The sequence below is a fragment of the Diabrotica undecimpunctata genome, chromosome 6 (assembly GCF_040954645.1).
Source record: "Diabrotica undecimpunctata isolate CICGRU chromosome 6, icDiaUnde3, whole genome shotgun sequence".
Lineage (NCBI taxonomy): Eukaryota > Metazoa > Arthropoda > Insecta > Coleoptera > Chrysomelidae > Diabrotica > Diabrotica undecimpunctata.
Genome location: NC_092808.1, coordinates 241,560 through 269,098, shown reverse-complemented (window position 1 = coordinate 269,098; position 27,539 = coordinate 241,560). Strand labels below are relative to the sequence as shown.

The 27,539-nt window shown below is 33.6% G+C and overlaps 1 protein-coding gene across 4 annotated transcripts; it reads left to right on the top strand.

Annotated features, from left to right (window-relative positions):
* Positions 1-1,571: 1,571 nt before the first annotated feature.
* eIF5 (eukaryotic translation initiation factor 5) lies at positions 1,572-25,654 on the top strand. Of its 4 annotated transcripts, XM_072533938.1 has the most exons (9): positions 1,572-1,788; positions 6,512-6,652; positions 16,081-16,171; positions 16,344-16,573; positions 16,710-16,914; positions 19,329-19,632; positions 19,733-20,020; positions 20,089-20,298; positions 25,005-25,654. In XM_072533938.1, the coding sequence occupies exons 4-9, from the start codon at positions 16,495-16,497 to the stop codon at positions 25,254-25,256; spliced, it is 1,338 nt and encodes a 445-aa protein (XP_072390039.1). In that variant the 5' UTR covers positions 1,572-1,788; positions 6,512-6,652; positions 16,081-16,171; positions 16,344-16,494; the 3' UTR covers positions 25,257-25,654. The 4 variants fall into 4 exon arrangements, with proteins under 4 accessions (XP_072390039.1, XP_072390044.1, XP_072390041.1 ...); XM_072533943.1 differs by lacking the exon at positions 16,081-16,171; XM_072533940.1 differs by lacking the exons at positions 1,572-1,788; positions 6,512-6,652 and adding an exon at positions 9,990-10,130.
* Positions 25,655-27,539: the final 1,885 nt, after the last annotated feature.

The window sequence follows — 27,539 nt, the reverse complement described above, 5'->3', positions numbered from 1 at the left end:
GTTATAAAATTTGACATTATCAAATAAATAGAATGTAAAATGTTAGTTTTGTTTTAAAATTTTGGTGCAGAATTACAGCTACATCATTATTATCATTGTGTGTGTGTTGATGTGATAGGTAACAGTAAAATTATTTAAAGAATGAAACATTATTTAGCTCAAATAATATTGTTACAAGATTTTGAACGTATGTTTTTCATTTCTCATATTTCATTTTCATCACCTTCAGAATTTGAACTGTTATCTCCAATGTTAATTATTAGAGGTTCAATATTAATATTACACATATATTTTTCTCTAATAAACCACTGTTCAATTAATTTGTTACTATGTTCTAGACACTTTGCCCAGGCGGCATCGTTACACTTTTGAATTGCTTCCTTCCACATACTTAAAACATGTTCATCTCTATATCCATTCCTGCCAATATATGTATTATAATAAGTCTTACAATCTGCCCATACTAATTCGATAGCATTAACATCTGGGTGATATGGTGGCAATCTAAAATCTAAGCACTTTGTGTCCATGTTCATGTATCAATTCTACAATTGACATTGTATTTCTCAACCAATCTATAATGTCTGATTTTAACGATTTAGCAGAAGGTTGTTTATTCATGATTTCACTCGATAACTCATGGTGGTGATAACCTGCAGTCAAGGATTTGGAACAAAATAAACTGAAGTCTAAAATAAAAGTTTCTGCTGAACCGGCACGAACCACAATAAATTTTTCACATCATAACCACCTGGTTTACATACACTTCTGCTGTTGTCATCCTGCCATGACATCATTTTATTTCCGCTAGAAAAAGTCTATGTTTCGTCTAAAAAAAACCTCTCGTGAATATGTACTATTTCTGTTTTCCATGCATTTACGTAAGAAACACGCTCGTTGTGCTGCTATGAGTTCTTTCACTTAAAGCATTTCGTTGATCATCTCTTTTAAATTTAAATCCCAAATATTTTAATATTCTACTCAAGGATATTTTACTTGTAGAACTTTACAAGGATACTTTACTTGATCAACGCTTCACGGGTTACATGTTTCTCTAAAAAGTTATTTATTATATAGGTAATATATTACTATAACATGTTCAGTCCTACTCGTAATTTTCAACAGAAAGTTGGTTTACTTACTATCCTGGTACATAATATCTAATATATTTCGAATTACCATTTTATTGCCCTCAGGTAAATCAGTAGTTTTCGTTTTTAAACAAGGTCTGGTTTTTCTTGGTGAAGATAAAACAGGATTTTTTCATATATTGTATACTATTTTCTCACCAATTTAAGTACAGTTGCTACCCTCAAATACAAAATTAAAATATCAATATTTTTAATTGAAATTGAAAAAAAAAACAAAAATAAAAAGTTCCTAATTATAAATATTTTTTTATGTAATAAAGTTCGCAAATAAATAATATTAATAATATGTATGCTTGTCTTTTTGCTATAAACTATTACTATCATTTTAAAAATTAATTATTTAATAAAAGTGTTAATATTTTTTGAATGGTTATTGGGAAAATGTAATGTCACTGAGATTAATTGACAAATGACATTGCATGACGGCCCAGGTCAGTGCGAAGATTCCTGCTTTAATCTGTGTGTGGCAAAGATTAACTTTATAAGATATCAATTGCAGCTGGACTTTAGTAATATTTTTCGGCAAATAATTTATAACATCATCGTTATAGATTAATTTTAATTTTTTATTCGTACTATTTTGGTTTTTGTTCAACTAATTAGATACGATACTGTTGCTGGATGCTGATGAAACGTGGTAAGTTAACATAACACATATGTACCATAATTTTTACAAAGTAAATATGGCCAGACTTTTGATATGGTAATGACGTTTTACGTTATTACTGAGTTTCGTTTTTGCGTAAATATTTTTAAATCTCTTGATGTACCTTTTTGCTTTATAGAAATAATTGTGAAACAGAAATGCATAAGGGACATAGTATGTCCATGTTGGATTGACACATAATATCCCTCATGTTCGTTTTTATTTCCCCCTATTTTGTAAATATTTCTATATATAGTGTGTCCACCTCTATAACATAAGTTAAAAATATCTATATCAAATATCTTTAATAAATGTAATATAATCCTTACTTATATAAATTGAAGAAAATACTTGTATACAGGTTTCTATGGTTCCTAAGCAGCCTTCTATGGTTTCCAATGATTATTGTTCTTATCTGTGAAATATTGGAAGAATGGTTGTTGTCACATTATCACCAACCAAAGATTAACTTGATGAACACAGTTATTTTTATACATCACATCTATTTTTATGGGTAAAAATGTGGACAGTTCTTTCCCATGAGCCTCATATTGCACCACTCAATAGATTCCTAATTGTATAATTTAGTTATACTCTGAGGAATTCAAACAGAGAGGTAGAAGTGTAAATGTATACTTTATATCAACTAGTTTTTTAATATGGATAAATTTGGGATTAAGTGGTGTATGTTGTCATTAATCTTATTTAATTTCACTTAAATTAATCTTTTTTGTAATGGTTACAGCATTTGTATTTTATGTTCTCTGAGAGTGATATTTTTTAATCTTAAGCATTCATTCACATGACACTTATAGCTCGCTGATAAGGAATCAGATGCTTTGTTTTATTGCAAGTTTCAATTTTTGTCCATTGTGTCCTATGTCTAGGAGTGTAGACATCTGGTAGGTTTTTAAGAAATTATTCAGTGACTTTAATTATTTTTAGTTTATAATTTTACTAATTTTAGTTATGCTGAAGCATATGCTATCTTTAGTTATTGGTCAATATATAATGGTTTGCTTGATGTGAACAGTAATCTATTGGGTCATTATTAAGTTTTCTATGAGAAGTTTTAATAAAAGCTCTTGTACTTGGTGATTCCTCTTGTTTATTGTACCAGAAAAATATGTTTAAAAATAGTTTGTTTAAAAAAATAGAAATAAAAAAATTCACTTTTGTACCATTGATGACTGGTTTGTTTCTAAGAATATCAACACTGTTATTATGTATTATTAAATTTGGCATTCATAATGTAAATTAAATGCAATACTGGTCATTTTTTATAAAATTTTTGGTTACTTTTTAAAACAGGTAATTTTATTATTGAGTTAAGTGTTTCAGTTAATTTATATTAGAATTTTTTTACACTAACTGTGAGAAAACAATCCAAACATAATTAAAATCAACTTTGTTGGGTCTATAGTTTGATTTTGAAGAAATCTCTTATGAAGATGTTGGGTGAGGGGTATAACATTAATCGATCCTAAGATAACACATCATTTTTTATTTTTTTTTATTATTTTTTAACATAGTATTTTTGGCTCAAGACACTTACTAAGCCATTTTTTCAAGTTTTTTTATGCCTTACAAAAAGTAACTTTTCTCAAGCTTCCCAAAATAATTAAAGTGTTGGCTATGACCTGATCTTCCAATGCAAAACATGATCATCAGCCTTTTTTAAGTTTGGAAGCAAGATATATTCACAGGACTTAAATTTGTGGAATTAGGTTAGTGGTTAATTAATTCATTACCAATTTGGTGTAAATTTTCCTGTGGCTGAGATTATGATTTTCTGAGACAAAAACATTTTTTTGTTTCAGAAATCAGCATCGAAACCATCATATAGGGATCTATAGTACAAGCCAGTTATTGCTGAATCTGTTTTCAATTAATTATGGAGAATACTACCTTCTACATACTAAAAAAAATAGACATTACTTTTCTGTCAATCAGGTAGTCTTGGCCCTGCTCAGTGGTTATCTGCATTGCTGCATTTTTTCAAGTATTTTGAATGTTTCGTCATAAATATTTGTTTATGATTCTATGTATATGTCAAATTGACATATTTAGAGCTTCTGTTATCTCTCATTTTTGTATTCCAACATGGTATATCATGGACTTTCTTGATGATTTTTGGGATGGTTAAGTTTTCTGTGAGACCTGGGCATTCAACATTAAACGCAATGTATTTCATATACTGAAGGTATAGACTCAACATAAGCAGCATACAGTTCAGCTTTAATTTCTACATTCATCATCATCATCAGTGGTGCTACAGCTCTAGTTGAGCCTTGACCTTCCCCAGTCTATTTCGCCAGTCGTTTCTGTTCATCGCCAACTGTTGCCAATTTGCCGCGCCGATTTTCCTTGCGTCCTCGTCCACACCGTCCCTCCATCTCAGTCGTGGTCTGCCTCTACTCCTATTTCCCATTGGGACCGATAATAGAGTTCGTCTGGGTGGGTAATTTTCATTTGCTCTTGACACATGTCCAGTCCATCTAAGCCTACCTATTTTTATGAAGGATATTACATCTCTACCATTTACTATTTTTTTTATACTTCTCGTTAATTTCTACATTGGTTTTCCCTTTTCTCCAGAATATTTTATTGTTTTTTTTATTTTATCTTCTTGGCTTCAGATTTTGAAGGAAAGTGAAGATTTTTTATAAAAATTCTGTTTTATAAATTTTGCTAAGATGAAGATATGCATTGCTATACATTAATATCATATAAGAAGCAATACTAAATTAATTCTAAAAATTGAAATAATCTCAATTGGACAATGTTCTTGTCATCTGATCATAATATGGCAATTATTAATGACATCAATCTTCTTTTTTAGAGTTAATTATTTAAATAAGAGCATTTTATCCATATTTTTCGTGGCCTTCTTACATTAATTTGCCACTTAAATTGCAGTTGAATGTTGCTTTTGGTAGTCGTTCATTCGCCATTCTATAAACATATCTTCATTTATATCTATAATGAACAGTACAAGAATTTTGCTGTTAATGTCATATTTTTTTTGTCAAGTAGATTTTGAGATTCTATTGAAGGTTCAATTATATTCTGATCTACATGAACATTTGAATTTTCTTTACTTATTACGTATCAGACTGAATTTCTCCAACTACATACTTGGAAGAATATCATTGACATATTTTCTTATTAACTCTACAACAGTACTACTTAACGTTGGAGAAATATTACGTTAGACTTCAATTCATGCCACATATGTTCTATGGGATTAAACATACAATAATAGGGTGGAAGCCGCAGCACAGTATGTCCCATATCCTCTACCAATGTATCACAAACATATACGTTTTTTATAGAAAATGTCTTTAAAACTTCTAACAGCTCTTGTTTGGTGTAACATTCTTCAAAATACATATCATTCGTCTCCATGTAATTTTGAATTTTCAATTTAGTATTATTCGAGTTTGGAGCCTTACTTAGTTGGCGACTGTGTCCATTACTATCACGCTATTCTGAGGAATGTTTGGCATAAGATTATTTTTGAACCATTCTTCAAAAAGTTTTGCCATTGTATTTTATTGAAAGTTGATGCACGAGTCTTTAATATTCTTTGCAGAAAGCCACAAGACATTTTTGGAATCCAACCGTTTTCTTATCCAGCATGTAAAATCGTTAATCTTTTCCCTTTATTTGATGAAGCTTTTGTCTTACATTTACCGGAGGAATCGGCAAATCCTCTAGGTCGCGTTGAATGTGTGTCAAACCAGTCTCGTCGAGGTAAATTATCTGACGATTTTCAGAACGGAATTTTCTTATCGAAGTTATATACTGATAACGCCATTTTTGTACTCTATGAGATTCCATAATTACTTGTCTTTTGTCAATTATACGATATCGAAAGCCCATACTTTTCAAAATTTTCCATAGCTGGTGAGGCTACAGCTTATTTGGGCTTCGTCAACATTGAGCCGTTGCTTCAGAGCTCTTAATGTAGGTATGCGTTGCTCTTGGTACATGGTATAGACTTTTCGACGTATTAAGTCCTTATCGGCTTCGTCCATACATTTGGTGGAACTGGAATCTTTACGTTTTTTCTTGTTTCTATGGAATTTGATGTAATTCTTTTTACTGTGGTCAGAGATATTTTCGTCAAATCGCATATTTCACTCGTAGCGGAAGTTGTGTCAAGTCCTCTTTTAAGTAAGGTACTGTATATAGTTTTTACAATTTGCTTTGCATCTACAGATAAATATTTCTTCTTTATCGGAACACAATAGAAGAAGTCCCATTATTATCTCACGGACGCCACATAATGATAGAAAACGTAATGAATAAAATGAGTAATACTACAAACAAATTTTATCAAGAACTCGTATTTAAATACTGGTTGGTGTTCAGTTCCATAAACTTATTATATAAATACCTGAAAACCACTTAAAAGGTGATTAGCAAAGCCGTCGCGCACTGCTATCGAATTAGAAAAACCCTCTTATCAGTACAGTTTTGTCAATATAAGCCTTATCTGTATTAATGAAATTATAATTAGTTTGGATTGTACGCAATTAAATCAACATTAAGAAATGAAGATGGACAAATTTTACCAGAATACATGTTTATATTTTACCTGAATCCGGACCTTTTATACTATTATCGGTTAACTCAGGATGTTTACAGTCGGTACTAATTGAATTCCACCATTTACTGCTAAACAAACTTACCATAATTTGTTTTCCAGGTTGAAGCTGAAACCAGTAGAGATTTTTAGATATTCGTAAACTCATTTAGAATATCATATTTAACAGAAAGATTTTAAATCTCTAAAAGTCATCGTCCATAAGGGCGCTAATATTTTATATGACTTTGGTAAACCATCAAAGTAAGTACATTTTATATATTATGTTTTTGTACATTTATTAATTTAATATACTGAGTAACTTAAATAAGATATTTAGAAAAAATTTAGGCAATGATATCCCCATCCTTGTTCTTCTTCTTATAGTGCTGTGCACCTATGTATGGCGAATTATCTTAAGGCCAGACGTGTGTCTTTTGCGGCATGTAAAAGATAGCCAGTGTTATTTATGTCTGTCCAGTTCTTTATGTTCCGTAGCCACGACGTTTGTTTGCGACCTACTCCTCTCTTGCCTTCAATCTTTCCCTGGATGATTTGAGGGATTGCGTATTTTTTTCCTCTCAGAATATGGCCAAGGTATCCAATTTTTCGTACCTTGATAAAATTGAGTAGTTCTCTATCAGTATTTGCTTTTCTTGAGACTTACTCATTTCGAAGGCCTCAAAGTTATTAATGGAAGGTACTCTTAACGTCCATGTTTCCATGCCGTATAACAGTATGGCCCATACATAGCATTTAACCCATGCTTGTATAAATGTCGAATCGTACAGGCTGATTAGTAATTACATGGTAAAGCAAACATACAATTTTTGAAGCGAAGCTTCTATAGTGGCGTTGTATTACTTTTTTTAACTACAGTAAAATGCCGAGGCGAGCGTCACGGAACTAGGGCCACAAGATGGCGTCGTCACTGGTCCTCTCAAAGGACCTACTGAATTCAGGAAAAACTATTATTGCTGATAACTATTATACAAGTCTTAAACTAACAAATATTTTGTTGGGAAATAGAACACAATTTATTGGTACATTGACAACTAACCGGCGTGGAAATACGAAAAAAGCCACACGCAAAAAGTTAAAAAGAGGGGAAGTATTTGGACAGGAAAAAGAAAAAGGTGTATGCGTCCTGAAGGGGAGAGATAATAGGGATGTTCTTCTTCTCACCACTAAGCACACTACAGAAACTGTAGCCATGCAGCGACGCTGTATGGTTTATAAACCGAATCCTACCTGCTGTAACCAACTTTCCACGCCAAATGTCGTGCTTGAAAAAATTAGAAATAGTAATATTATAAAAATGTAGTAGAAGAATAGGACATTTACAAACATGAAAATACGACGTTCACAAAACATCTACTTATCTAGGTCAGATGATAAAACCCTAACTAGACAAACATAGATCCCGTGATAGGAAGAAGCTGGTACTTGCACTTGAAGTAAATATACCATGTCACTTATGCCTCATAAAATATAAAAAAAAATAGTTTTCTCCAGGATATCGGGTTTGCATTATCTGAAGGAATCTATACTCAATGTACAATGCACTTTTATTGGCGGCGGTTGTACTTGAGGATTTAGGACCCTCCTAGCTGATCACAACGTCTGCGACAATTACCTGATCACCGTGCTGCGCGACAAGGTCAGGAATTTCAAGAGTACTGTCCTGACATCTTATTTGCGGCTCTGTCTCGCGTATCCACCCTTTCTTTTCAGTTGCTTTTCGAAGATACGTAACGAGCTGGTTGTCTCTTAATTGGGTGAAAGTGGGCACTTTTGAAGAACGTGGCTCAATCTCTCGTTACGTTCACATCCCTTTCGGCACCTACGTTCATGTGGTGGATTTTAAGGGATGCCCTAGTTGGCAGAAGATTTCCTCTCGGCTGAATCGCCTTGATGTAATCTCTCCCCGACCAGTAAGGCGGTGGATTATTATTAAGTTTGGTTGTTGTAGCCTGGATTAACCCTTAGATTTTTTTGACAGTTACTTACCAACGGTACTTTTAAGTCTGCCTTATTTTATTGGTCATAACTTTTTACAATAGGCTAAAAGCGTTGTTTGCTTCCAACGATCCATTAGAAATACCTGCAAATCTTATTATTGTATTTAAAACGAAAACGTTTGAATGCCATTTGAAGTATTAAACATCAACAAGTATTAATGGTATTAGATCTCCTTCAATACTTGCGATATAAGGGTACCAGAATTTGGTGGTACTCAAAAGTACTGCGAGGAGACTAAGGGTTTTAAGGAAAGTGTTTCGGCGCCGTAAGTCATGATTGGAAGCACACATTGGTCGAACGTCTTCTTTTGTCTGGTAGAGCTCCATATGCGACCCATACTAAAGTGATTTCTCTTTGCAGTTCAGCAGTTTAGTTGTCTCTGTCAATTTGGATTTCGTGACCTAAGTATTTATATTTATGAACTAATCCTGTTTTATTGCAGTCGATTTTTGGATTTTTGCTTGGTCATGTATTGTGTCTTTCCAATATTTATGTTCAAATCAACTTCATTACAGGCGGCATTATTTCTATTTAAAATGTTAGCTTCGTCTTTTAGAATCTCTATAATAACGTGCAATACACTGTCGAATGCCTTGTTAAATCTACGAAGCCTATATATGCAGGTGTGTTAAATTCTATCGATTTTTCTTTTTATTTTAAATAGTCTCTGTTGTAGAGCTACCTTTTTTAAGTCGTCATTGCCTTTCCATGGATTCTATTAGTTATTCTAGTTTATTTTTAAATATTGCGCAAAAAAGTTTGGAAGTTTGTTTAGAAAATACTAGCGACATTATCTAAAAACTTCATTTTTTTATTCACACGACATTATTCTTATATCAAATCATTGTTTTCTCCGTTTTCTTTATTTTATCATAAATCTGACAACGTGAAGTACATTTCAATCTTAATTTCACGCGGCTTGCGCCGCACCGCCGGTCGGATCGATGATTGAAGCCGGAGTTCTAATCCTGCGCGTTTTTATCGATCCTGTGACATCTTCTTACATTGACGTAGCTCAAAAATTAGTAATCTGATTAGGAATATGTAAAATAAAAATATTTTTTTAGTCATACGTTGGCGATTGACGTAATTATCCGTTGTTAATCGTTTTCGCCCACTGAAATTTAAATTAAAGATAGAAAATCGGTTTTTAATATTTAGTTTATAATAAATTCACACCGGGGAAGAATTATTGTTTGTGACAATTTTATTTTTTACTCGTATTTCATGGGAGTTAATCACAATTTTAATTGAAAACACGTTTATTTTGACGTTATGATTTCAATTTTATTGTATTTTGTTCCTGAAAGGGCCACTGACATATAATTTTCTGTGTGGCTATCTAGTAAACGTATTACAAAGAAATTGTAGATAGAAAAAGGTCGTGAGAAGAATTATATGCTTCTTTGTACATTAAAACTAAAAAAACAATTGTTGGAAATCAACACCCCCGTCAAATCGATCGCTAAAACGCCTCTGCGTTTGGACCGCGTCGGCGTTGCGACGTGTACGCCGTCGTCATCGGCGAACGACGGTAGCGTTGTAGGTGTCTAGGTGAAGCAACTACCTCGGCTCCGATGCGGATTGCTTTTCAGTCTTTGAGGTGTTGCAGCAGGACTAAAGAGCCCCAACATAACCGTGCTAGAGTTCGAGGAATCGAAGGGGCACCAAGCCTACACAGTGCTCATGGTGTCCACTTTAAACTGGAATGTTCGCTACAGTATGTACCACACGTTCCTTATTTTTCTCTCTCTATTGATATTATATTTAACGTTTACGTGCAAGTATGGCTTGTATGACTCGTTGAGGGGTGCAATTAGAAGCATTTTTTACTAACGTTGAGTTTTTTATGTGAATCGAAAGCAAACAACTGTAAAAAAACAAATTTTTTTTATTATCTAGCGTAGATATTCGTATTGATAGTCAAACATAACATATCTAGCTAATATTTCCATATATTTTGATGTCACTATCAAGCAATGCCAATATGTTTGCCAATTCGAAAAATTTTTAGTTGAACAATTTTTTATCATATGGTTTTTGTCAAATATGTAATATAAAGAAAATGTTAGGCATTATGGATTCGTTCGAGATGTTGTGTTTACCAGTTCGATTTTTTGAGATTCCGAATTGTCTATTGTTCCAAATAGTTGTCTACAGTACATTCAACCAACTTACACCTCTAAACGATTAATGGAATTTGCAGAAAACATTTCGTAGTAGTAAAAGGCGCGGTAAACTGCACTGGAGTTCTCCATAATCTTTTCAATTACTTACTTTGTTTAGAATATATTTGTATCATATGAGGAGCAAAAATTCTAATGGAATTTTAAATATTGTTGTTTATTTGGGTAATAATGAATGTATAAATATAATAGTTAACCCAATGTACAATTATTTTGTAAATAACATTATAATAGTGTACTTACTGATTATTTAAATTTATAAATCATCATCATCGTCACTAAATTCACTACCGGTATTATTATGTAAATCTATAATCATTGGATTAATTTCACTAATTTTATTTTCCCGGATCCACCACTCTTCTATTAGTTTTTCATATTTATTTACAGTTTTGGCCCATATTTCTAGAATTGCAGTTTTAAGAGCTTCTTGCCATATTTCCCCACTGCATCCAACCTGAATATCATAATACGTTTTACATATACCCCAGATGTGTTCGATGGGATTAAACTGGCAGGTGATACGGCGGTAACCATAGTACTTGATGTCCATAACTTGATACAATTTGGTTAACTATATAAACTGTTGGTTTTTCATTACGTTTCGAAATTTCCAGTAATTCTGATTTGAAGGCGTATTCCGGAAAATTGATATTATTTTTATCTAACCTATTTTTATGCTCGGTACGATCCACGACTATTTTGGTTGTTTCTCCAAAATCTCCGAATGGTAAGGTGCATTATCTAAAACTATAACTGATGGTTCACTCAGACTAGGTAACAGTTTCTCCTGAAGCCATTTAACAAACATATCTGCATTCATGTTTTCATGGTAATCAGCAGATTTTGATTTTGAAGAAAAAATCAAATCTGCGTTTTCTATAGCCTTCTTTCCCTCCTGCATGAAGAATGATATGTCTTTTGCCTTCGCTATCTGTGTGTTTTATTGATGTTATTCTTTCGTCTTTTCAAATTCTTTTAATTCCACTCTTTGCAAATATCCATGTCTCATCTGAGTATACGAATGTTGCATTTTCAGATTTAAGTCTAGTATATTTATTCCTTCAAAAATTTAATTCTTTTGTGAACCACACTACTTTCGCATAAAAGTAACCTCTTATTTTCTTTTCTGAATTTAAATCCTAAATCTCACAACACTTTCTAAAGGCTAGTCCTCTTAATTTCAGAAACTTGGGTTTCTCTTATTTTGGCCAGTAAAGTATCTAAACTGACATGTTGATTGTTTTCACGCAGTCGATACAATTTTTCTCCATCAGGTAAGTCAATGCTCCTAGAATGTTTACGAGTTGCTTTCTTGTCTTCGTGATACTGTCACATATAGATCTTCTTGAGAATCTCCGGCAGTCTTCATTACAGTTTTTAACTTCTTCTTCTTCTTCTTCTTTTGGCATCATAACCCTGGACGGGTCTTTGCCTGTCTGGCTAAGATAATAATAGGACTAATAAAAACACGCAGAGTATAATTTGTTTGTGGTAATCGACTTAAACTGCAAATTCCATAGGTGGGCCAAGTGATACGGGAAGGGGCTTGTACATGCGCAATAGGAATTTCAAAATACTTCCAAACATTTTTATATATTTTTTGCTCTGTGCTTTAAACAGCTGATTCGTCAAAGTTGGCGTCTTGAACTGTTTACTTTGCGTTCTTTATTTGTGTTATTATTTAAGTGAAGAATTAAATTCTTTTTTTACATAATTTGATTTCCTGGGCAAGTGGTGAATTATCTGTTATTTGTTTGCTTTTTATCAGAATACACTTTGTTATAGGATACAAGATGTACATAAATCTATCCAACAATTAAAATATCATTAAAAAAGCTTCGCTTCAACAAATCAGGCTGTAAAATAAAATAAACTAGGCACTGAGGACGGAATTGAACAGAAGGTTGTTCAAAATTCGTTTGCGATGTAAATCAATCCTGAATTGATTATGAACCGTGTTTGCATACAACCAGATTACTAAGAGGATTCTGAACTGATCCTAAACGCGTAAAGTATTCGTACCGCGAACGAAACTAATTTGCTGACCAATTTGAGACAACTTCTATTATAGCGATTTGCACTGAATGCGTCTGAACCCTACCGCTTAGTCAGCTGTCCAGCCGCTGAGGTCGGCTGAACTCACCCGTTGTTTCTGAGACAACGGTTCATTCTACACAAAAAGTGCGAATTAACATTTTTGTTTTTGTTCAAAATTATCTCAGCTACATTTTTTGTAAAGTTGTAGGTTTAAAGACACCTGTAAGTCTTGGAAATACAATCGAAGAAGAAGAGTTTCCATTTTTTTGTCGTAATACTAAGAGTGCAATACTTGGTATTTTCTTTTAGTAAACATATGAATGTTAACGTCAACTGATTATGTCACGTAGTTCCACGATTGTGTCTTTTATTGACCGATTAATGAATTCACTACACATTTATTCTTCTACAGCATCATTTTTAGCAAGACGACCTGCAGTATATCGAAAAAAATGTAAGGTACAAAAAGTACAGTACTTTTTATTATAACTGTATTATTAGACATTTCGATCGATCATAAACGTCAAGATGTATTTGTTATGTCACATTATGTATAAATTTTTTGTAAATAGTTAATTTTTTTTGTCGCCTATTAAAATTTTCGATGCTCATGCGAAGACTTCGGCGTGGTATCCGTAGTATGGCAAATCTAACATTACGAAAAATGTTAAATTCCGACTCACCCAATAATAATTAAAAACGGATAAGAAAAATTTTATCGGATGTTTACGCATGCAAAATTTTGGTACATTTTTAAATTTAAGTAGATAATGAATAGGGAGACCTGGGAAATGATAGTTTTGCAGGTAGGTTCAAGTATTTTCCATGCAATATCAAATTAACGTCACATCTGTCAGTTATACTTTCATAATATGAAAAGTTTGAATGCCTTTCAAACAACGTTAAGCAGAAAAATTTATAATTTTTTCTCTTGTTGCCATTAATGGACGCAATTTAAAAAGTACGTAATAATATCGGATTACTTATTTCAAATATTTATAATCATAAACGAAAAGTGGAATACTGGGTAAATTTTTATAATATTACTTATATAAATGCAGGAATTAAATATTGTTCTCTTCAATAGGTTTTTTACTTATTTTAGTTCATGTTAAGCTTTCCAGTAATATTTTTTTGCGTCCTATCGTCTAATTCCCCGAGATTTTTTTATTTTTGTCCATTATGTTGTTATCTTCTATATTTTGTTGTGAATTTCATTCGATAAACGCAGTCTCGTGCTTTTATAATGTTAGTTTTCCCAGTATGTGTCTTTTCACAGGCTGCTTATAAACCTACCAGCTCCACCAACATTCCAGGAGATACCAGAGTGTTTCTTACCGCATCAAACTCAAAATCCAATAAATCATTACAAGCCGCCCGTAAGTCTTTCAGATGTGTCTATAATATTCAAGAAGCGTGCGATGTCGCACTGAAAAAGTCTGCAAAAACATTCCAGACTGCTTCGAAATCTTCCAGAGTCCACGTAAAACATTGCAGCCCGCTTTGTTTCAAAAATCTTTGAAAACATTTTAACATGCACCACCAACCTTTCATTCTATCCTGAGGTGTTCGAGATCCCTCTAGCATATTCTGGCCAGACCTGAAATCGTACCTAGTCTTATAAAACATTCCAGGTAGCACTTAAATTTTCCCTACTCGCCCATTCAAGCTGCTCCGACGTCTTCCAGATGTCTCCAAAACATCCAAAGAGATACAAAAATTCTCAAGAATCCTCAAAAACATTCCAAAGTCCTCGTAAACATTGCAGATTGCTCTGAAGCAACATTGGACAGCACTCCAAAACATACCAGAAACATTTTTCGTGACGTTCAATCCTTCCAGATCCCTCTAAAATATTTCAAGTTTTTCTGAATCTTCCAGATTTTTCATAACATTGATATCTGCTTTGATGTTTTCCAGAAATCTTTAAAATCTTCTTCAGATCACCCAAATATTCCAGACAGCCTTAAAATTCTTCGAGAGATTCCAAAAACATATCAGATTGTTCTGAAATCTTCCAGAATCCTCGCAAAATATTGCTATCTGCCTGAAATCTTTCATAAATCTTTGAAATATTCCACATCGCCAACAAATGTTCCAGACAGATCTGATATTAAAAAAAAATTAAAAATTGCTCTGGTATCGTCTAGTATCCTTGTAAAATGTCACAGCTTGCTGTGAAGTCGTTCTAAACTGGAAAGAATTTCAGAACATACCAAAAGCATTTATTATGACACTGAATCATTCCACAGCCCTCTAAAATATTTCAACCTGTTGTGAAATCTTCCAGATCCCTCGAAAAACATTGCTATCTGTTCAGAACTGTTTAATATTTTCCAGATCGCCCTTAGATAGTCCAGACAAACTTTTCGAGATGATTTGGGGACTGGAAAAAAGGGAGAAAAATCTTTGAAATGTTCGAGATGGCCATTGTGAAATTTTCTAGAGTCAACAAAACATTCCAAACAGCTCTGAAATCTTCCAGAATAGACCAGAAGCATTTCTTATGACACTGAATTCTTCCATAGCCCTCTAAAATATTCTAAGCTGTTCTGAAATCTTCCAGATTCCTCATAAAACATTGCTATCTGCTTTGAAGTTTTCCCGAAATCTTTGAAATTTTCCACATTGCCCTTAAATATTCCAGTCAGACCAGTAATTCTTCAAGAATTCTCATAAGCATTCCAAACTGCTCTGAAATTTTCCAAAATTATCGTAAAACATTGCAGCCTACTTTGAAGTATTTTCAAAAGTGGAAAGCATTCCACAACATACCAGAAGCATTTCTTGTGAGACTGAATTCTTCCATAGCTCTCTAAAACATTTTAAGCTGTTCTAGAGTTTTCCAGAAATCTTTGAAATCTTCCAGATGGTCCTTAAATATTCCAGATATATCTGGAATTCTTCGAGAGTCCCCCAAAACATTCCAATCTTCTCGAAAATCTTCCAGAATGATCGTAAAACATATTACAGCCTGCTCTGAGGTCTTTAAAGTAGAAAGCATACCTGAACAGATCAGTTCTTGTGACATTCAGTTCTTCGACGGTTGATCGTTTTTGAACATTTATTCGTTTTAAATTAACTAAAATCTTTCTCCTGGCACTATAAATGTTTGTATTTGCTATATGTACAGTACCGAGGAAAATTTTTCGGCGTTCTACCGATCTCTCTGCACATTCACAGAATTTGCTCATCTGCTCTGGCAACTTTGATTTAAGTTGTTCAGTTTTCTGAAGTTTTCAATAGAATCTTATTTTTTTTATGTTTACCAATTTTTATTTATTTTCCAAATTGATTAAATTTGTAAATTTTAAATGGTATTTGGATTACAAATAGATTCGTGGAAAACTGGGAGAACCAGAGATGTTTGCTTTCGAATCTTAAACTAACCTGAAGAAATTAACATTTTACTATTTTCTGTAGTTTGTTCCTTTTCCTTTTTAGAGACATTATTAGCAAGAAGCATAGTTGGGGATTTAGGGCCCGAGCAAGCGAGGTGTATGACTTCGCAGCGACGTGAGCCTACTTATTATAGGTAAGTGAAACAGATATATGCTACGTGATCAAAATCTTCGGCCCCAAAAAAACTTGAATACTCCAACAGAGAAGACATAACAAAAACACAAAGCAATGAAACATACAAATATTTCACTCACAACTCCATTATATAGACACCAATTTTGATTATTCCGTTTTTTATATTGTAGGACTATAAAATTTTCATCGAATAGGCATCGAAAACTTCAACCATTTAGAGAAACGTGACTGGCTATTATAATTTCACGAAAAACACCAAAGATCATTAAAACCAATATCCTTTCTCCTACGATCTTACATAGCTAACGCACTACATCCACAATGAGTGTCAACGTTAACAGAAACGTCAGCGATGTGTTCTATCGCTACAAAATGCCCCGGCTTATGGCCAAAGTTGAAGGTAAGTCTACAAACATTTAGTGTTATATTTTTTTAAAGGTAAAAATGTTTTAAAAAGATTTCAAGATTTTACACTAATAGAAAATGACCTGCTTTTGCATTTTCCAATCGAACTAAACCACTTTTTCGTATTCCAGGTAAAGGTAACGGTATAAAAACAGTAATTGTCAACATGGCCGAGGTCGCCAAAGCTCTAGGACGACCTCCCACGTACCCTACTAAATACTTCGGCTGTGAGTTGGGCGCTCAAACTCAATTCGACTTTAAAAATGAACGTTTCATTGTGAACGGTTCCCATGACGCTTCTAAACTGCAAGATCTTCTAGATGGGTTTATACGCAAGTAAGTAGAATTATATTTATTTATTTATATATCATTTCCTCTTCTGCTCAAAAATCCTCTTAGGAATACTAAAAATAGATAATTAAGGGAAAATGGATCAAAACTTGAACAAGAGACCTTCTAGGTACACATTTCTTTAATTGCAGATTTATAGATGTAGTGGTAAATAGTGACATTACAGAAATGACTTATTTTATCGAGTAGACTAAATATTTTTTCAAAAACGTTCTAGACATTACTATTTTTCTTCGGTTTGTTTTGTATCCTTCTAGTTGATGGTCTTGGTCTTAAAGAATCCACCCAAGTCGAATCCAGGAAGTAAAGGACTGTGAAGGGCAGCATAAAAAGCTTGTAGTCTGTCGAGAAATGTCGCAAAGATTTCTAGAAAACTTCAGAGCAGGCCGTAATGCTCTTGGGAATCTGAAAGAATTGAGGACTACAAGAAATGCTTCTGGTATGTCCTGTAAAACTTCAGAGCAAACTGGAATATTCTTAAGATTTCAGAGCAGCTTGGAATGTTTTAGATGGTTCGGGAAGCGTATAGTGCGACATGAAATGCTTCTGGTATTTTCTGGAATGGTTTAGAGAGCATTTAGATGACTTCAGTGCAACGTGAAATGTTTAAGGGGGCTCGATAAGATTACAGAGGAACCTGGAATGTTTCAGGAGACTCTTATAAGATTTCAGGCATGCCTAGATTATTTTAAAGGGCCCTGGAAGAATTCAGGGCAGCAGGAAACTTTTGTTTTCTGTTCTAGAATGTTTTAGATGGTTCTGGAAGAATTCAGTGCTTCATAAAACGCATCTGGTGTGTCCTGAAAGGTTTTAGAAACCCCTGGATACCTTTATAGCAACGTGGAATGTTTGAGGACCCAGTGGAAGATTTTAGGATTTCATAGTATATTTTTAAGGGCTTAGGGAAGACTTAGGGCAGCAGGAAACTTTTGTAATCTGTTCTGGAATGTTTTAAATTCTTCTGGAAGATTTCAACGCGACATAAAATGCATCTTGTATGTTCTGAAATGTTTTCCAAACCACTGGATAACTTCATAAGATCCTGGAATATTTGAGAAGGCCGTAGAAAATTTTGTAATTGCCTAGCCTATTGTAAAGGGTTTTGGAAAGACTTAGGGCAGCAGGAGATTTTTGTTCTCTGTTCTGGAATGTTTTGATGGTTCTGGAACGTTTTAGAGGCATCTGGCAGACCTCAAAACAACCTGGACTATTTTTAAAATTTCAGAGGAGGTTGGAAAGTTTTAGATGGTTGGAGAAGAATTCAGTGCGACATGAAATGCTTCTGGTATATTTTAGAATGGTTTAGAGAGCATTGGATGACTTTATAGCATCGTGGAATGTTTAAGGGGACCCGATAAGATTTCAGAGCAACCTGGAATGTTTTAGAAAACTGCAAAATTTCAGGCGTGCCCAGATTATTTTAAAATGCTCTGGAAGAACTCAGGTCAGCACGGGACTTTTGTTCTCTCGATTCTGGAATGTTTTAGATGGTTCTGGAAGAATTCAGTACGGCATAAAACGCATCTGATGTATCCTGAAATGCTTGTGGTAAATCCTGGAACGTTTTAGAAGCATCTGGAAATCCTCAGAGACCATCCTTGAATGTTTTTAAAATTTCAGATCAGGTTAGAATGTTTTAGATGGTTAGGGAAGAATTCAGTGCGACATGAAATGCTTCTGGTATAATTTAGAATGGTGTAGAGAGCATAGGATGACTTCATGGCATCGTGGAATGTTTAAGGGGACCCGATAAGATTTCAGAGCAACCTAGAATGTTTTAGGAGACTCTGCAAGAATTCAGACGTGCCTAGATTATTTTAAAAGGCTCTGCAAGAACTCAGAGCAGCAGAGAACTTTTGTTCTCGATTCTAGTGTTTTAGATGGTTCTGGAAGAATTCAGTACGGCATAAAACGCATCTGGTTTGTCCTGAAATGTTTTAGAAACCACTGGATAACTTTATGGATACGTGGAATGTTTGAAGAGATAGTGGAAGATTTTAGGATTTCCTAAAGGGAAGACTCAAGGTAGCAGGAAACTTTTGTAATCTGCTTTGGAATGTTTCAAAGATTTCTGCAAGACTTCAGCGCAAGCTGCAATGTTTTACGAGAATTCTAGAAGATTGTAGAATAGCTTGGAATGTTTTAGAAGGCTCTGGAATAATTCAATGGGACATAAAAATCTGCTGGTGTGCTGGAACGTTTGGAAGATATATTTTTATATAAGTTTACGCGCATTTACAATCCTGTTCTGAAAAACAAGTCCTAAAACTGCTACTCTTCTAGATACAAATTTCTTCAGTTGTACATTTATAGATATAGGGTGAATTAGTGACATTACAGAAATGACTTCTTTTATCAAGTATAGAGCGAATTTTATATAACGTCTTCGTTTTTCTTAGGTTTGTTTTGTGTCCTGAATGCGACAATCCAGAAACTGATCTTCTAGTTTCTCTGAAGAAAAACACAATATCCCAGGGATGTAAAGCGTGCGGCTACCACGGTTTGTTGGAATCCAACCATAAGTTGATGACCTTCATCTTGAAGAATCCACCCAACTCGAATCCAGCCAGTCAAGGATCGTCGCTGACCGAAGGAAAACGATCCAAGCGCAGCAAACGTAACGGAGAAGCGAATGGCGACCAAGATGATCAAAATGACTCGACGCTCGATTCTTCAGCTATTGAAAATTCCACAGACAATAACGTAAGTTTTTAAATCCAAATTAAACAAGTAAAGAACGCTGACGTACCAGCTAAATATATCCTACTGGTGTGTTAATGGTATCATAAATTTGATATTTTAGGGTGGCAGTGATGACGACCAAACTGAATGGGCCGTAGATGTGTCCGAGGAAGCTGTAAGGGCAAGGATGCAAGATCTCAGCGATGGTGCCAAAAACATGACCATCAGTGACGATCTTGAAAAATCCGAAAAAGAACGTATGGACATCTTGTACAACATGGTAAAAGCCAAACGCGATACCGGACTTTTGGGAAACGTGCAGACTCAAAAAGAAGTCTTGGGCGAAGCGGAACGTTTGGAGGTCAAGACTAAAGCTCCTCTCGTTTTGGCCGAATTGCTTTTTGATCAGGTAAATATTGAATACATTGTCCAAAGATCCACATATTAATCGTTTTTTTTTTCTACTTTTTATTTTAGAACATCCTCGCACAGGCTAAGAAATATCGATTGCTCTTCCTTCGTTTCACTTTGAACGATAAAAAAGCACAGAAATATCTAATCGGTGGGCTAGAACAAGTCATCGCCTTACACAAAGACAAACTTATGAGTAAAGTTCCTGGCTTGCTGAAAATCTTTTACGATATGGATATTCTTGGGGAGGAGTGCATCATAGAATGGTCCGAAAAAGTAAGTTTCTTTTCTAGTCGTATATCAATAAGATGTTCCTAATGAAATTGGCATTATCCTTACCCTTTCCAATAATACCCAATTTGTATAAGTGACGGATAAAACGGAAGTGTTAAAAACGTTCTATACAGCGTTCCACGTTAAGAAAATAACATTAGGCTTATGGAGATCAGTGTTGCCAAAACTCTCAGGCATGCGGTTTACTAGATTGTCGATATATTTTTCGAATTTCCATTTTCAATTAACATTTAACTGTAAAGTCAGAATAACAACTGAAGAACCACAAAGCATTATTATCATTATGTAGTCTCAGAGAACGACATAAAATCGCTGACATACGTACACCGTATTATTTTAAGTTGCAATTAGTAATTAGATATATGCATTCCAAGTGGTCTGTTTATTTGCTTTTAAATCTTTAATAGCCGGCAAAGTGGATGATTTAACTAAGCAATATTTTCTACTGATGTCTATGATTCGTGGTAATATGATATTCTTACCGAAAAACAAATAAACTGTCGTTACTATAATTAAAATAAGATAAAATAAAATTATCTTTTGTAAATACTATTTATTTAATTAAAATCATTTTCCCTACTTTTCATCTCTTGTTTCGAATGGGCACTTTTGGTAAATTACGTTAAAAAACATTAATTTAATTCATGTCTGTGAAAACGAAAATACAAATTATTTACAACCCTGAATCGTGCTTGTCTTCGTTCATCGTGGCATCGCTACGCTTCTATCGTCCATAAGAAATACATGGCCCTATCTCCGCAATGTTATTTTCTTAACGTGAAACGCTCTATAGTATATTTCACTAGTCTGCAGGACTTACAGTTCTGGAATAGTTGATGGTGTTTTGGAATGTTTAAAGGTGTTGAGGACTACAGAATAATCTACAATGTTTTAGAAGTCTCTAGAAAATTCAGGGCTACATGAAATGCTTCTGGTATGATATGGATTGTTTTAGAAGCCTTTGGAAGAATTCAGCTCATTATGGAATGTTTTAGAGGACTCCAGAATGTCGTTAGAGTGCTTTAAGAGATTTGGAGCACCACGAAATGTTTCTGGCTTTCCTAGAATTTTTCAGTGACCTCTAGAAGATTTGAAAACATGCTGATATGATTTAGGGCAGTCCAGAATATTTCTAGTCGTTCCTGGAATGATTAGGAGACTTCTGGAAGTCTTGAATGCAGCCTATAGTATTTTTATAGCGCTCTGGAGAACTTTGAGCAACCTGGAATGTTGTTAGGATAGATTTCGTAACAGTATGTGATCCTTTAGAGGATTCTGAAGTTCACTACAGCAATAAGCTTCTGTTGTCCGTCCTGGAATGTTTCCAAGATTTCTGTATGACTTTTGTTTAAATTTAAGAGTAGTTTGCAATCTGAAAGAACTAAGGACTATAAGACATGCTTTTAGTATGCCCTGAAATATTTTAGAGGTTTCAGCGCCCCTGGATGTTTAAAAGGGCTCGGTTTAAGACTTGATGGTAACCTAGAATATTTTAGAATGCCTTAAAATAATTTATTTATGAAAGATTTCAGATATGTCTTAAAATGCTTCAAAAATCTCTGGAGTACTTTAGAGAAGTTTGAAATGTTTTAGAAGACTCTGGAAGATTTCAGGGCAGTCTGGAATTTTTGTAAAATTTCAGGTCTGCTTGGAATATTTTAGAGGGTTCTGGAAGAACTCAGGCCAGCGTGAGACATTTGGGGTCTGTTTGTTTCAAAGGTTTCTAGAAGACTCCAGAGCGAGCTGTAATATTTTAGTAGAGCTGTAGAAGATTGCAGATTTTTTTGGAAAGCTATTTCATAACTATTAGAGTTTTCTGGAAGAATTCAGTGCGACGTGAAATGCTCGGAGTATTTTACAGGCATGTTGAAAATGTAAACGTAGCATTAAATGTTTTAGATAAATGAATATTTCAAAACAGTCTTGAATATTTTTAGAATATTGTTCTGAAATATTCTAGGGGTTCTGGAAGATTTCAGAACTGTGAGGATTATTTTAGAGAGTTCTGGAAGTACTCGGGGCAACCCGATATGTTTGTGGTTTATCGTAAAATGCTGTAAGGACTTCAAGAATAGTTCAGAGCAGGATGAAATGTTTTAGAAGGCTTTAGAAGAGTTCGAGGCATCATTAAATGTTTCTAGTTTGTGCTGGTATCTTTAAAAAATCTCTTGGATACTTCATGGTAGCCTGGAATATTTTAGAAGGCCTTGGAAGAACACTTATGGCAGCATGAAACGTTTCTGGTCTGTCTTGGAATATTTCAAAGATCTCTGTAATACTCTAGAGCACTTTGAAATGTTTTGGTTGGCACTGGAAAATTTCAGAGCTACAAGGAATGTTTTTAGAGACTTCTGGAACACTTCAGAGCAGTCTGGAATATTTTAGAAGAATTTATGGCAGCAATAAACATTTCTGGTGTATTCGGGAATGTTTCAAATATGTATGTGAGACTTTAGTGCAGCCTAAACTATTCAGAAGGCTGGACAGTGTGAAATGTTTTCGTGAAGTTTTAGGTCTTGGTGACAGATTATACTGCAATGTTTCAGGAGGCAATAGTAGATTTTGTGGGTATTAAGGGAGTATTATGAGCAGAAATTTTAGCACGGTCCATATTTTGCGATTGGAGATAGTCTATAGATTATATACTCCTTAAAAATATGATTTTATCATATGTTTTTCTTCATTCATCATCATTTTATCACAAACCCTGGACTACCAAAGGTATCCGCATATCAGCCAAGAATATGCGTTCACTACTGTACATCAAGAAATTTACTACCAACGTCTTTGTCACTGAATATATCTCCAAGTATAGAGAAACCTATCTAAAACTCATCAAAACAGCTAAAAAATGTACGATCGGAATCGTCTGGGAAGCTCTAAAAATGTTCAAGGGAAACTTGGTCCATAATAAACGATCTTCGAAATAAAACTAACACAGCAACATTTTCTCTTCCAAACCCTGAAAATGTAAATGAATACTTCGTTAATGTGAGTAAAAATATATCATCGACTATTTTGCCACAAGATCTTATTTCCTATCTCCATAATTCAAAAAAGGTCTCGAATTCATTCTTTATAGGACCAGTTGATAAATCTGAACTGATCCAAACAACCAGTAGTATCAAAAGAAAATTTTCCAAAAAATGTGTTGGAAGTCCTGGGCTCACTAATTAACGATTGCTTTGAAAAAAGTATATTTCCAGAGTGCCTAAAGATTATTGTCATTATTATTCCTCTTCATAAGGGTGGTGAAAAATCTAATGTCTGCAACTATAGACCTATCGCCTTACTACCGGTACTAACCAAAATTATTGAGAGACTTATAAAAGCCTGACTTATGTCCTTTCTCGTTGAAAACAACATCTTATCACCGTTCGGTTTTTTATCTAATAAATGTACCAGCGATGCTATATTTTCTGTACTAAATGAGGTCTATCAAGCACTAAACAATAATCTTTACACTGCCACTGTTTTTTGTGACTATGCCAAAGCTTTTGATTGTGTAAATCACGACATTTTGATAAAAAACCTAAATTTCTGCGGAATTCGAGGTATTTCTTTGAATTGGTTCCAAACTTAGTTGAGGAATAGGAAACAACTAGTTAGAGCAAATGATACTGACTCTAGTCACAAAAGCACTGTATGTGGAGTACCACAAGGTACTCCACTACCGGGTCCATACTGGGTCCTCTACTTTTACTTATCTTTATAAATGACATCACTAACTTAAAAATCGATGAAAACATTTTTCAATTATAACTTCTGATTTACTTAAAATAAAAACCTGGTCCGACTCTAATTTACTCTCTTTTAACGTGGACGTGGATCCTATAAAGGAGCTCTTCAACCCTTGCTTCTTAATAACAGCCAGATCAGTATCGTTGATTCTGTAAAGTTTCTTGGTATTGTTATAGACAGCAACCTTAAATGGTCCCTTCATATCGATTTGTTAAGTAAGAAACTAGCCTCAGCCTGCTATGCAATAAGATCTATTTCGAAGGAAATCAATTTAGCATCTTCCATAATAACATACTTTTCTTTGTTCGAGTCTCATCTTCGATATGGCCTTCCTTTTTGGGGTTCTAGTACAGCTGCTTGATCTAATTTTATTTTTAAATTACAAAAAAGAGCAATACTGTATCTGTTTGGTCAAAAATCACGGGATTTTAACTCTTCCCTCTCTATATATTTTAGAAACTGTTTGCTTAATGTGTAAACACCTACATGTTTTTCCAGCAAGACCTAATCATGACTACTCCACCAGAAATTCAAGCTTTGATGTGTATTTGCCGATCACGTCTACTGAGTTAGTAAAGAAATCTATATTATATTCGGCAAAAAAATAAAGACCATATTATTCAGTGGCAGAGTTTCTTAACGAATAACTAAGAAATTACAGTACGTTTAGGTACAAGCAACAAAGTATTTATATATATATATATATATATATATATATATATATATATATATATATATATATATATATATATATATATATATATATATATATATATATATATTTTATGTATCACATGCAGCAGCTTAAACTTATTCGTAAACTAGTTCATAAGGTTTTATTTTGCAATTTAGTAAAATTTTTGTAAGCTTTGTCATAAAATTGTACAATTGTGACAATAAAGCATATTTCTATTCTATCAATAATTGATCATCTTAATGTTTTACAGGTGTCCAAAAAATATGTAGCTAAGGAAGTAAGCCAAGAGATTCACGACAAAGCAGAACCGTTCATAAAATGGTTGAAGGAAGCCGAATCGGAAGATTCCGACAACGATGACGATGAAGAAGACGATGACGTGGAGATTGAATACAATGACAGGGCACAAATCCAACTGAAGATTACTCCCCAAAGCAAACCCAAACCGGCGGCAAGTAACGATGATGATGGGCAAGACGATGTGGATATCGATGCTATTTAAACACTTCTCTTATTATTAGTTAGGCCCTTTGTTACGAACTTTTTTATTATGATTATCATTATAGTAGTGTACCATTAAACGTAATATTCCGTATGAAAAAAAGCCATCACTCTTTGTATTCTTCATTTTTGGACGACTGCAATTCCTACGGGACAAAAACAAAAACCGATATGTTTTTTTTTTTAATAATCATCACACAGCTCACAATTTTATAATAATATATTTGTTTGGAGCAGCGATGGCTCAAACTTACATAAAATAGAGGGTGTTTCAATTTTACAATTTGCTGTTTAAGAAACAATTAAAAAAGAAGATAAAACCATGTACTTCACATTTCAAGCAATACGAGACACCGATAATGTGATAGTTGACATCCGTCTTGTTATTGGTGCTGAATCGTGAGTTTTATAACACACGAGAATAAAAAAAATGTCAGAAAAGATTAGAACAACTAAATACTTGCAAAAGGGTATATAACAGTTACTTCATTAAAACCAATATAGCTGTCTAGAGTGAATATTTAGACGTTTTGGAACACCCTGTATAAGTAAACGCTATACACAATAAAGTGTAGTAAAGACACTGCATTAACATAACTTACATTCTAAAAATGACAGCGCGGTGTTGCTGTTACTTTTAGATTGTGTCTAAACTACACATTTATCGTTACTTGTTTATATTTTTGTTAAATCCGATGGTCCTAACTATTATAAAGGGCTTTAGTATAATTTTGTATCTATCTATCCATTATGTAATTCTTGATTTTTATAAATATGTTAATGTTGGTGATCAGGATGCCTGTTCGGTAATTTCGTTTAGCGTTACACAGGGTGCTTGTTGCATTAAACAGAGAGGATTCTACTGAGCAAACTGCTAATAATATTCATAATAGTCAGTTTTTTGTTCAGTAGATGTCATTTTGTTTCGTGCGTATCACCCTGTACAACTATTATTTACTATTTACCATTTTTGCAATGTTAAAAATATAAAACTAGCATTTTCCCATATTAAAAGCCGTTTTCAATGTTGATCAGAGGGAATCATTGGTTACAGAAAAAAAAAATGTATTTCTTGGGTGACTGTCGTGAAATTCGTTCATAGTTGTCTTATCTAGAGTGGTATAGAAGTGCAGATTCGAGTCACTTATCTTTAAAAGATCTTGTGTTAGATGTTTTTGCAAAATATGGTTGGACTTGATAAGTTGTTTATATATTACCTATAAATTTTACTGTTTTAATGTCAATAAAAATTACTGTCAAAAATTGCTGTTTTATTACTTCAAATTTGCTGAAAACCCCAACGGAAAGCAAATAAAAGAAGAAAGAAGATGAAATAAGAGTACTACAACAATGGTACTACCTTCACAATTTCTTTTGCGTATAGTTATTTTACACTCTTGCTGCTGTGCATGAAAAAGGGGACAAGTCAATTTTTAGTGGGAACGGGATTAGCCAAATATGAGTTAAAAAAAGGTACGTTTTAATTGTGGATAAAAGTTGACCGAGTCAATGTAGCTGTATTTGTGTGTTAGGTTGATTGTTCCAAAAGTGGTAATTACAAAATAGTACATAAAATTTAGTGTAAAAGTGGATACGTTGAGTTGACATATCCCTTTTTGCACTGTCTATAAAGTATTCCTATCAGTGAATACTCAGACAACTTGACTTGCCCCCTTATTCACGGTTAGCCACTGATGAAACGGGCAACCAACTTGACACGCATCTTTATATTATATAAAAATTTCGTGTGACTATGTTTGTCCAAGCTAATGTTCAAAAACCACTAAACCGATTGCAATAAAATTTTATGAAAGTATATTTGTTGGTCCAAAAATCTCGATGAATGACCCTTATTTTTTTTAATTGTAAATTCATAATGTTTTATACGACTTACCAAACTTCATTTTGTTTTTATAACTTTTTTTATAATAAATCCAGAATGAATTGATTTGGCTAATTTTGGTTTTGAAATGTTTATTTAAAGTCCTAGGAAGGTCTAATAGGTGTGAAAAAATGATGAATTTATAAGCAAAATAGTAGAAGTAACGGTTTTATTTTCTCATACAAACAGTTACATTATACTCTTATAAAAAATGTTTTATAGGATCTACTGTGGTAGTTCATTTAAACATAAAGTGAGGTTTAACAAATCATGTCTATTTACTTTTTTCGTTTCGTTTAACTCGAGAAAATATAATGACATTATTGTTGCATAAATTACTTTGACATTCTAAATTTTAATGGATGTGTAACTTTTATTCTACATACCTACCGGTCATAATTT